This window comes from Urocitellus parryii, chromosome X, assembly GCF_045843805.1.
Source record: "Urocitellus parryii isolate mUroPar1 chromosome X, mUroPar1.hap1, whole genome shotgun sequence".
Classification (NCBI taxonomy): Eukaryota; Metazoa; Chordata; class Mammalia; order Rodentia; family Sciuridae; genus Urocitellus; species Urocitellus parryii.
In genome coordinates this window covers 12013321-12026454 of record NC_135547.1, presented here as the reverse complement: position 1 = coordinate 12026454, position 13134 = coordinate 12013321, and the positions used below count along the sequence as shown (strand labels likewise).

General features: G+C 41.7%; 1 protein-coding gene across 1 annotated transcript; it reads left to right on the top strand.

The window, feature by feature from the left end:
* Positions 1–11205: 11205 nt before the first annotated feature.
* Ldoc1 (LDOC1 regulator of NFKB signaling) lies at positions 11206–12600 on the top strand. The gene has a single exon (XM_026392220.2). It carries the CDS (start codon positions 11319–11321, stop codon positions 11757–11759), a length of 441 nt encoding a protein of 146 aa, XP_026248005.1. The 5' UTR covers positions 11206–11318; the 3' UTR covers positions 11760–12600.
* Positions 12601–13134: the final 534 nt, after the last annotated feature.

The following is a 13134-nucleotide window of genomic DNA, read 5'->3' as shown; positions in this document are numbered from 1 at the left end:
AAGTAGTATGGCCATTATGATAATAGTAATTCTTCCTATCCAAGACCATGGGAGATCTTTTCATCTTCTAGTCCTTATTCAGTTATTCATGTCTAGAATAATGAAACTTAAGCCCTATCTCTGACTGTGCTCAAAAGTCAACTCATAGTGCATCAAAGACCCAGGGATTAAACCAGAAACTCTGCAACTGCTAGATGAAAACATAGGCTCAACATTTATATATTGGAACACGCACCAACTTCCTTAACAATACTCCTAAAGTGCAAGAAATAAAACCACGAGTCAATAAGTGGGATGGCATCAAATTAAAAATATTCTGCACTACAAAGGAAACAAGATTGTGAAGAGAGAGCCTATAAAATAGAAGATCTTTGCTATCTGTTCCTCAGACAGGAGACTAATATTCAGAATATGTAAAGGACTCAAGAAACAGCACCAAAAAATCCCCACAGGGCTGGGGATGTAGCTCAGTTTGTAGGGTGCTTGCCTTGCATGCACAAGGCCCTGGGGTCAATCCCCAGCACCAAAAAACAAAAACAAAACAAAACCCCCCCACAAATAATTCAGTTAATTAATGGGCTAAAGAACTAAACATTTGTCAAAAAAAAGATGTAAATGGCCACCAAATATATGAAATTATGTTCAATATTTCTGGCAATCAGGGAAATGCAAATCAACACTACATTGAAATTTCATCTCTAGTCAGAATGGCAATTATCAAGAATGCAAATACCAATAAATGCTGGTGAGAATATGGGGATAAAGACAGACTCATACATTGTTGGTGGGACTAAAAATTAGTACAGCCACACTGGAAACAGTATGGAGATTCCTTAAAAGCCTAGGAATGGAACCACCATATGACTCAGGTAACCCATTCCTTAGTATATAGCCAAAAGATATAAAAATAGTATGCTATAGGCATACAGCCACATCAATGTTTATAGCAACACAACTCACAATGGCCAAGTTTTGGAACAAGCACAGGTACTCATGAACAGATGAATGGATAAAGAAAATGTGAGGGCTGGGGCTGTAGCTCAGGGGCAGAGCGCTTGCCTAACATTTGTGAGGCACTGGGTTCAATCCTCAGCACCACATAAAAATAAACAAAATAAAGGAATGCTGTCCATCTATCTACAACTACAAAAAATTAAAAAAGATATCTCTTTTTTTCTAAAATGGAGATTTACTCAGCCATAAAGAAGAATGAAATTATGGCACTTGTCGGTAAATGGATGGAACTGGAAACTGTCATGCTAATGTAAATAAGCCAGATCTAGAAATTCAAGGGTCAAATGTCTTCTCTCATATGTGGAAACTAGAGCAAAATAAGGGGAAAATGTGTGGTGGTGGTGAATTCCATCAAAATACAAGAGAGGTCAGTGGAATAGAGGAATGATATTGAGTGGGAAGGAGGAGAGAAAAAGGGAGGGTTGGTGGAATGAATATGACCAAACTTTCCTGATAAACCACAGTGAATTTCACATTTATGTATATCTATAATGCACTAAAAAAACTGTATGTAAATAGAAGAAAGATCAGTAGAGTAGAGGAAGGGGAAGAGGGAGTGGGAAGAAGGTATGGGAAAGGGAAGTATTGGAGAAAATTATATTCTGTATTTGTATAATTATGTCAAAATGAACCCCAGTATTATGCATGACTGTAATACACTAATAAAATATTAGAAAAGGAATAATTTCAGGGGTTGGGGATACAGCTCAGTTGGTAGAGTGCTTGCCTCACATGCACAAGGCCTTGGGTTCAATCCCCAGCACCACAAAACAAAACAAAAACGGAATAGCCCTAACAATCCAGTGTTCTGCCAATTCATTCCTCCTCTTCCTTCCTCTGGCAATGAATGACCTTGTTACTGTCTTCATTGTGTTGCCTTTTCCAGAATATTATATAGTTGGAATTGAAACTTCACATTAGCTTCTTTCACCTACCAGTATGCATGTATGTCTGCCATGTCTTTTCATGAGTTGAGATTCATTTAGTTTATTGTTATACAGTATGTCATTATCCAAATATACCACAATTTGTTTTTCCTTTCAGCTACTGAAGGACACTTTATTGCTTCCATATTTTGGCAATTCATGGGCAGGTTTTTATGTGAACATAGGTTTGCAACTCATTTCTTTAAATACCAAGGAATGAAGTTGCTGGATGTTAAGAGTAGGTTTAGCTTTTGTATGAAACTGCTCAATTGTCTTCTAAAGGTCATTTGTCTGTTTTTAATTTTCAGAGTTATTTATATATTTACATATTTTGATACATGTTCTATTTATATATCCTCAAATATTTGTATATTCTAGGTATTAGTTCTTTGTGTATGTGTTTTCATATTATATATATAGATGTATGCAAATATATATATTCAGTAGAAATATATATATTTTCATTCAGTGACTTGTCTATTCATTTCTTTAATGGCGTTATTTTTTATTAGCAAAATGTTTATCATCCTTGGGAAATTCAATTTCTAACAGTTTTTCATGGATAGAAACTTCATAGTTTTAACTTTAATGTTAGGTCTATGATTCATCACAAATTAACGTTTGTATATGTAATGAGTTAAAGTCTGAAGTTCATTTTTCCCCCCATATGGCTGTACTGTTGTTCCAGAGTGAAAAATCAATACTATCAATAGCAATTTGCACTTTTAACCCTGACGTCTTTATTTCTGAAAACCACTCTCCGCTAAAGGTAATGAAAGTTCCTTGGAGAAATGACTGATTTACAGCTGGGGCAGAAGAGTACAAGATGAGCCTGGCATGTCATTTTGTCCCAGAAAGAAAGAGTGTGCTCAAAGAGTGAGGTGAGAATGCTAAAAGGACACAAGATCTAGCTTTAAAAGGATTCCATTTGGAGAAATCTGGGAAATTTGATCATTGGCATGAATGATGATAGCAATGTTTTATAATCCATTGAATAAGATAGAAATACATATGTTCATACCAACAGAAATAAATATATGAGTAAAAAGAGCGTGGAAAACCTCACTTTAGGGTAGAATGTAAAGTAATGTTAATTACTTTTTAATTTTTAGTTTTTGGTATGGTGCTGGGGATTGAACCCAGAGCCTCATGTTTGCTAGGCATGCACTCTATTGCTGAACTATATCCCCAGCTTAGCGTTAACTACTTTTTTTCTTTTTGGTACCAGGTATTGAACTCAGGGGCACTCAACCACTGAGCCACATCCCCAGCCCTATTTTGTATTTTATTTAGAGACAGGGTCTCACTGAGTTGCTTAGCGCCTCACTATTGCTGAGGCTGGCTTTGAACTCACTATCCTCCTGTCTCAGCCTCCCAAGCTACTGGAATTAAAGGCATGCGCCACCGTGCCCAGCTGTTCACTACTTTTTAATGATTACAGAATAATTATTTCACTTCGGGGTGAAGAAATCTGACAAAAAAAAATCTTAATCCAGTGAAAAATTTACCATCGCTGGTGGTGGAACAAATTGACAATGTGTGCCTACTGATACACTGCATTAAGAAAGCTACAGTGACACTTTTGTGGTATTCCAGACAAAAATGCATAGTATGTGTGTAATAATGGAGAAATACTAGGAACTAAGCAATATTTTCACCATTACTAGGCTTCACTTTTCATCCTCCCACCCCATTTAAGGAACTGTTCCAGGCTGAATAGACTGAAAGGACATGACAAACACAATACATGATCAAGATCCAGGACTGGATCATTGAACCAAAAGTTTTATTTTGTGCCATTTGGAGAAAATCTTAACTGTCAGTTCATTAAATAGTAGCATGAATCATCTTGATTTTGATAGACCATGGTTTCATAGGACAGTGTACTTGTTTATAGCTGATGCCTGCTGAAATAATAAGTGGAAATGAGCCTTTATATCTGCAACTCTCAAATGGTTTAGGAAAAAAATATAATGTCAACACATACATGCATACACACACAGTACTGACACAGAGAAGAAGAAAAGCAAAATATGGTAAAATTCTGGCAACTAGTTCAAACAGAAGGATGTACAGGAATGTATAAAATTCTTACAAGTTGTTTTGTAAGTTTGAAGTTATTTCAAAACAAATTTAAAAAGAATAGATTTTCAAAATTAATGTGTAAAAATTATTTTATGATTTAAAACTTACTGTCCTATAAATTTTCGTATTTGGAATGCATTCTGAAGGGGGTATTTTAAGTTGCTTTTTTTTGTACATAAGGAAAAATAAGGATATTGGGATTAAGAGTTACTCAAAGCTTGTTTGTGAGAGAAAATGTCAGATGTAGAACTTGTATTCTTACCCCAAAGCAGTGTTCTTTCTGTACTTTCATGCCCCCTTTAAAGACAATGTCCCCTGTTTGCATTGTGCATCTTGTTCATCTTCTCTGGACCTTTCTGTCATCATCCATAATCTACTGTCATTAATGAACCTCTCTGAAGGTCCTTCTCATCTTTAGCAACATAGGAACCCTTAGGGTGAGTGACTACTCATGTCCTCTCTATAAATTTGGGTGATCCCCTTCCTGTTTTTCACACCATGTTGTATCTGCAGGAACCAGTTTGAGACAAGAGAAAGAGGCTGGGGTTATGGTTACACAGCACACACCTCATTCAAAGAACCTGTTTTCTGTATTGCATGAAATTGTCACCATAAACATAGGAGAAACCACAGGACCTAAAAGAACCTAGGGGGAAAGCCAAGGAAACACGAGGAGAGGATGCTGGGAGTTAGCTGATGGCTGACTAAAGAAGCTCTTACTACTGGCAGAAACTCATTTCCTGTTTCAGATGCCCCTGGTGCTACTGGCTTCTTGCTGGAGAACCACCCAAGTCCACTATAGTGGTGGAAAATTTTCTGGAGGTGCAGTTGCCTTTCCTCTGAGAGGGATGGTGCATCCGTATCTAGATGTAGCACAGAGTTTCCCAATATGGATGAGGAAGGTAGAAATAGAAAAAGCTGGGGTTGGGCTTGTGGCTCAGTGGTAGAGCACTCACCTAGCATGTGCGAGGCCCTGGGTTCCAGCCTCAGCACCACATAAAAATAAATAAAATAAAGGTATCGTGTCCAGCTACAACTAAAAAATATTTTTTAAAAATACTAAAAATTAAAATAAATAAAAGAAGTTGGTCTTTGGGATATGGTAACAGACACCTTTTTTCCTAAAGAATTTATGTCTCATCGTTATGAGAGCTTCAGATATTAAATTGACAGCATGCAAGATCCAAGTGTAACTCTATCTTATTCTTCCAACTACTTATTCAAGAGTAAATATTTTTCATTTTAAACATCACAGATAAATTTAGAGATACTAGGTACAGTCAGAGAAGTGAAATAGTTGTATGCTAAATTTAAAATACATATTTAAAATATTGTCATTTCAAGACTAGTAGATCACAATTCCCCTGCAAACAATGATAAGCAACCTCTATGTGGTACTTCATAGTTTGCCACATACTTTTATATAATTTTTATATTTGCCACAGTCTTATGATATATATCTGATTTCTGTACATATTTATTGATAAGGAGACTGAAGAATTAAATGATTTGCTCAAGCCACATGATTAATAAGCAAGAGTGTGAGTACTTGAACCCAGGACTCTTCAAAAATTCTTCTGAAATGCATTTTACTTTCTTTTTACATAGGCGTATGTAATCCCTGGGAGAAAAAACATAGTTGGTTTTGAAGCTCTATCTGTCATTGGTGATACTGCCAGTTCTAATCGCATGTAGAAGCCAAGTGTGTACCACCATTAGTGGGACAGAGCAGTAGCATATTTCCGTCTGCTTGGGTATAGGCATTCCTACAAGGACACAGAGGCACACATGCATGTGCACACCCTGAAAGTTCCTTGCAGGAGAGGATTACTTTGGCTTTGTCTCGGTTGTGCACGTAGGATTCTAATTTAAGTAGGTGACTGAGTGACAACAAGGAACTGCCAATGTCATTCAAAGATTTTTGGTACTTTATTTCTGCAGAGGAGGAGACACACCATGCCAGGCAGGGGCCCTGGGGGAAGTACTGGGTTTTGGTCCAAAGGTTGAAAGGAGTGTGAGGAAGCTGGCCACTCTTTGTTGGGCTATCTGTGGGGAAGGCAGAGGAGGGCTGTGTAAACATTTTAGTATTATTTTGTTTAAATAATTCCAGCAGTCTTTGTGGCCTAGGGGCTGTCTCTTGTTGTCAGGTACCTGAGTCTGGAGAAATACTGGTTTAGTGGGTGAGAGGTCAAGTGATTTCAGAATGTGGGCTCTGGATTGCAGGGAGAGGTAAAGAAGTTTGGCCATTTGCTTGACCTTGCAATGAATGAATGTCAAATAGGCAAATACGAAATTGAAGAAAACAGAATAGGACTATAAATTCAAAACATCACATTAGTTCTTTTGATATGTGGCTTGCCCTTTAATCTTCAGTGTAGCCCCTGTTTCTCCATGTTTCCAGTTTCTAATTGCTATGAAACAAACCACCCCCAAACTTTGCAGATTACAGTAACTCCCATTCTGTTTGTTCATGAGTCTGTGGGTGAGAAATTCATTTAGGGTTTAGATTAGCATTTTTTTGTTCTCTGTGTCATCAGCTGAAGTCATTCATTCACCTGCATTCAGGTGACTGCTTTGCTGGGCTGGAAAGTCCAAGAAGGGAGCAGTCCCTGTGCTTGTTTGCTATCTTGATTCTCCTCCCCATGACCTCTCTTTCTGTGTGCTGCCATCTGGAGCTTCTTCAGGGTAGTTAGACTTCTTGCCTCCATGGTGGCTGACTCCCTGTAGGGAGCACACCAAATGGGGAAGGCGGAATCTTCAGGTGTTTAAAGCCTTATTTCATTTATTTTAAGTTACCTCATCACAGTTTACTTGTCAGATGAAATCACAGGGCAAGAAAAATTGCTTATACCTCTCTGCTGAGTGGCAAAGAATTTGTGGTTATCTTCAGTTTACCACATCATTCCGCCTCATGAAAAACTGAGTCTAGACTTCAGGAATTAGCCAGTTTGAAAGAGAGGCCTGTTAAGTATTGAACAGCAGAATGAGCCAACACAAATTACCACAGACCACTCATTTATTATCTATAAGAAGAGATTTATATGATGTTAAATAGTTTCTAAAATATATGTAAGTTCTAGAAATCAACCAAGTGTATAAACTCTTACATAAAGAATGTGATGAATTTTATTAAAATAACTAGGCAAGAGAAAAGAATAAGAATAATCCTAGTGCAGTTTGATGCACACAATGAATTCTGTATTAAAACAATGCAAACTATGTATGTGAAGAATATATATTAGTCAATATAAGATATTCATTCATAGAAATTATTCAATTATAGAAATCTCAATTTTCCAGTTATAGTCAGTTTATTGGGCACTATATTTTTCCTGTATTGTCTGAGAAAGTCAACAGAGTTGGGTCTCCTTAGTTCTGAGACAGTATATTCCTGAGAAATTCAGGTGAAGTATTATGTGGTCATTAGAAGATAGCTAGTTCTCGGCATCCTATATACTCATGGAGGAGGAGATAGAGGAAAGTGGGGGAATGCTAATTTTGAATTTTCAACAGTTCTATGAAGTGATATTTTTATGGGGATAATAAGAGATGTTGAGAATGTTCCTTTTATAACACACTGATATTACTTACTGCAGTTTCTTTTAACCATAAGAATATATCATTCAGTACTTAAAATAATTAAAAACAGTTTTAGGCATTTTGGTAAGCTGGAGGGGGTAAAAGACAGGAGAGAGGAAGCTATCCTTCCTCTTTCATTTCGCTAAGCTGAGTGTCTCCACAGCCTTCCAGATTTGGTTCCTGTAAAAGCAGCACCATGTGTACCTGGTTAAGAAGTGGAGCAGGCGGGGAGTGGGAGGGCTTTATGAGAGGTGGCCTGAATCCTGGTGGGACCTATAGGTCTCTCTTACAAATATTGTCTCGGAATCTGCTTTCTGCTCCTGGATGCACATTCCAGTGCCAGGTGTACCGTGCATGCCCTTTTTGTGACCCAGGCATCAAGTGACATTTTTCACATTTATTTCAAGGCACTTGTACAGACTGGCTGCTAGGTGCATACCAGGCAGTATTTAGAATATGGAGGTTGGTGGCAACTAGAAACACCAGGGCTCACTCCCTTGTCCTTAGGGCCTGTGCTCCTACCTTGCAGTGGGGTCTAAGCCACCCTCAGGGTGTTCCCAGCCAGAATTGTCCTGATAAATTTAATGAGCTAGAGACCAGTCACAAGGAGTACCTGTCTTTGCCCTCAGCATTTTCACATACCTGTTAAAGAGCATTCAAGGGTCACTTGACTCTGAGCAGGGGGAATGGAGAAGGAAGTGCCCATAGGACTTGATATTGGTGGGAGAGCCTTGCAGGTCCCTGGAACCCACTTGACACGGAACATTTGTATTCTTTATTCTATTCATATATTATTACTCACCTCTTCCCACTGCTGCTTCTTTGAGCCAGTGATAAGCCCTCTGCTTTCACTCCCTCTCTCCCCACAGTCACTGCTCAGTTCTGGGCACTTGTGACCAGGCCATTCCTGTCTCCCTGGATCTTAGTGCCCCCTCAGAGGGAATATTGTGTGTGTGTCTCATCTGGTTTCCTTTCCAACTTTTTGTGCTATGGGGATGTAGAACCAGGCCTAGGGCAGCATCTGCCTATCATCTCACAGGCCTACCTGGACTCACTGGACTCACAGGAATCCAAGACATACAATTGTTCAGAGGAAGGACATGCAAATTTCAGTCAGAGAGGCTGGGATGGTTGTATGGCTCTGTCAACCAATGGATCTTCTGATTTTTAGGCAAGTATGTATCTCTGGGATCCCAGACTCCAAAATGTCCATCCTTGCCCATGGATGGATACGAGACAGCCCACGTCTACCACAGCAATTGTGCCTTCAGGAGTAGAACTCTGGGCATTGCTTCCTGTATCAAGAAAGGTTGGAGCTTGACACTATTTCTGCCCAGCCAATCCCACCTTCTTTGAACTCTGAATGGGTACCATGGTCAGAAACTTACTTCTGACATTTCCCTTCTTCCTCTTTCATTCCATCGATTGACTATTTTGGAGCATGTAGCAAATACTGTCAGATACCAAAGATAAAAGTATAAGCAAAAATGAATCCTTGCCTGCTTCCAAAGAGCTTTTAATCTAGTGTGGATAGTCCAGGTGGTTCCATTCCTCCTATCTTCTATTTTCACCAGTGTGGTCCTTTCTTCTGTACTTGGGTGATGACTGTTTCTCTCCTCTCTTCCACTTCCATGGGTGATCAATCAATTCTATTGGAAAGGACCAAATAGGATTGCTTCCAAAATATATTTTGCTGTTTTTATTTCATTGGTCATCACCTCACAGACTGATGAACAGATAGGACATGATGAACAATTTGAAAATTATTTTTGGACACTTGTGCAGCTACCAGTTCCAATTTTTATCTCAACACCTGCACCCAGAGAGTCTTTATTTGACTAAACATTTATGGAGCCCCTACTCTGGCCTGGGCACTTTTATGGGCCTGAGGGATAGAGCAGCTGGCAAAGCAAAGGCCCTCGCCTCATGGGCTTACATTCTAAAATTGGAGACAGATCGTGAACAAACTACTGTATGATATGGTGTCCATTAGATGATAAATGCTATGTTCATCAGCGAAGTAGGGAAAGTGGTTATGGATTGCTGGCATAGAATACAAGTCAGGAAAGTCCTCTCTGAAACCAGCAGGAGAAAGAGTCAAGTAGCTTACTGGGGAGAGAACCTTGCAAAGCAGAAGGAATCAAAGATACAAAGGCCCTGAGACCAGAAGTACTTGAGGTGTGTGAGAATCGGCAAGTAGGATAGTGTGATTACAGCAGAACAGGACATGTAAAGAGGCATAGGATAAGGAGCAGGGTCTTATAGGCTGTGGCCAATACATTTTATTCTGAGTGGGAAAGAAACTGGTGGAGAGTTTTGAGCAATGGAATAAAGGGATCTAACTTATTCTAAAAGATTTCTGTGCCTATCCTGTGAAGAACATGATAAGAAGTGAAGAGTTAAAAGCTAAGGAATTAGTTGAAGTAGTCTGGGTGAGAAAAGAAGGTTGGAATCAGGGTAGTAGTGGTAGAAGTGACAAAATGTGATTCAATTTGAAGATATATTTAGAAAGCAAAGCCAAGAATATTTGTTGGCTCTAAGGTCCCAGACTCAAATCTGTTGTTCATAACTACTTGAATAATCACATTCAAACTAGTAAAACAATTATTTTAGAACACAAACTTCTCAACAGTTTATTGGTTGTTAAGCAAAGAATATTACCCAGAAACAGTGGCACTATCAGAACTTTAAACACAGAGCCAAAGACAGGGCACCTACAAATGTCTATTGGATGCTGATTTTTGCAGAACTTTTCTTCTTGCCACTATTTAAAAAAAAGTATAGGATATCATTTCTCAACTAAAGGCCCCTTTTAATGTTGCTTTGTCATGAAAAACAGGACCCCAGGAGGGTCTTCATGATTCTCAAAGGATGTGGACTCCCACAGTGAGGACAGAAGTGTCAAAATTTCTCTCGCTGAGATTTAATAGCCTGGCCAATTGATGGGGCTCAGGACACAGTTCAGACTAGCAGGACAAGGGTACCGGGACCGGTCAGAGTTGATGGCAGCATGCTTTAGGGCTAAGGCCCAGGCCAGCCCCAGCCCCAGCCCCAGCCCCAGTCCCTGTGCAGGCAGCAGGTAACTGGAGCGCTATTCCTGGAACAAAGACAAGCATTATTGGGGGGCGAGGTAAAGGAGAGAACAGGAGGACAGGCAAGGGGATAGGACCTGGTGGGATATCTGGTGGGAGACAGATCCACAAAGGAACATTGTATTGTATGAGTCTGCTGGAGAAAAGGGTTTCAACTTGAGCAGGTTGGCCCTCTCTGACAGATGGACCACAGCGCTGGCTCAGTCCTCTGTTAATACACTCTCCGCATCGGAGCCCTGTGATCAGCGGCACCTAGTCTTGAACTCTCAGCCTCTGGAAGAATCATTCCCCTGCTGCTCCGCGCCCCAGCGCTCCCTTTCCTGGGCACGCCCTCCAAGTCCAACATCTTGGTCACCCGGCCCTCCCCGCCCTGGCCACGCCCCCACGCTAGCAGTACCTTCCCTGGCCACGCCTTTCCTATGGCGCTGCGCCGGCGCGCCGGCTGCCCTAGTGGACTTGTGGGCGGAGCTGGCGCAGCCGCCGGGACCCTGCTGCGCCGCCCTCACGCCCCTAGCCGCCGCGCGCCTCTGAGGACACGCACTTCCTGCGAGGCCTCGGTGTGCTCCTTATCCGAGCGGAGCTGAACCACCTAGCCGAGCCCAGCCCTTGCAAGCAGTTCGCAATGGTGGACGAGCTGGTGTTGCTGTTGCACGCGCTCCTGGTGCGGCACCGTGCCCTGAGCATCGAGAACAGCCAGCTCATGGAACAGCTGCGGCTGCTGGTGTGCGAGAGGGCCAGTCTCCTGCGCCAGGTACGTCCGCCGAGCTGCCCGGTGCCCTTCCCCGAAACGTTTAACGGCGAGAGCTCTCGGCTGCCCGAGTTTATCGTGCAGACGGCGTCTTACATGCTCGTGAATGAGAACCGATTCTGCAACGACGCCATGAAGGTGGCATTCCTAATCAGCCTCCTCAGCGGGGAAGCCGAGGAGTGGGTGGTGCCTTACATCGAGATGGATAGCCCCATCCTAGGCGATTACCGGGCCTTTCTTGATGAGATGAAACAGTGTTTTGGCTGGGATGATGATGAAGACGACGACGACGATGATGAAGAGGATGATTACTAGGCCTGTAGCCTCTTGGGCCTAGAGGGGGAGAGCCCTGCACGCCACTTCCCCACCCCCTGCCACTCCTTGAGCCAGCTGTGATCCTCCCTGCGCTCTGGTCCTATCCCCTTGCCTGTCCTCCTGTTCTCTCCTTTACCCCCCCCCCCCATAGTGCTTGTCTTTGTTCCAGGAATAGCGCTCCAGTTACCTGCTGCCTGCACTGGGGCTGGGGCTGGGGCTGGCCTGGGCCTTAGCCCTAAAGTGCGTTGCCATCAACTCTGGCCAGTCCCAGTACCCTTGTCCTGCTAGTCTGAACTGTGTCCTGAGCCCCATCAATTGGCCAGGCACCTATTTACACTGACCAGACCACCCACCGTCCTGCTGCCGCCACCCACCCAACTGCCAGGCCTACTTCTGCCCAGTGACCTGTGTTGCAACGTTACCACCACCTACCACATCCCAGCGACAGACTTCTGCCTTTGGAGATAAGGACCAATATAGACTATACCTGAGTTTGCTACACTTCATCAAACACTGATTTGGACAGCTCACCCACCCCTAAAGGGGCCAGTCTAACCGCCTGGTTAGTTCTCTGCCTACTCCCAGGGTCCTTCCCTGCCCTATCAGATTGCTGCGGGAGCCTGCTGTGCCTGGCAGCCCAAATGTTGACATTTCTTTTCTCTTATGCACTGGTTTTGCACAGCTGTCATTTTTAATTCAGCAATTTCACAGACATTCGCATTTGGACAAATAATTCTAAAAACAAGCAAATAAACAAAAACAGGCACTTAGCTGAGCTCCTCTATACTACCTGGAAAAAGCATTTGCATTCTTTTCAATAAACATCAAGCACTACAAAAAAAAAAAGGAAAGAAAAAAGAAAAAAAAATGATTGTCTTTTAATGATTAAGTGCTGTCATTGACTTCTGACTCTCATTCTAACCCCATTATTCCCACTGAAATCGGGGACCCCAGTATTTCCCCTCTGTAATCTCTAGACTACAGAGGACAGCAACCTTAGGGCTTTGTAGGAATTCTGGTGCTCCCCTCACCCTGGTATTTCTTAGATACTTGGTGAAGGGGGTCCTCTGCAGCATCCAAGGTGAGGGTGGCTGAGTAAGTAGTTCATTTTCCCAAACCTGGACACTTTTGAGAATGAAAGGGGTCACTATTAATGACTGCACTGAAACACCGGCATATACCTGGAAACAAAAAGTTCCTATTTCTCTGAGTTTTTGGATTCCTTAGCACTATTAGGGAAGTTCTGCTCCTTAGTCCTTGCTGTATGTGGGCTGTTGTTGAGTTCATGCTCCAATTAAGTGTGTCAATATAGCACATTGTTTTAATGCTATTTCTAGATGCTTAAGTTAACATTAAGTCTTGTATCCTGGGTTAG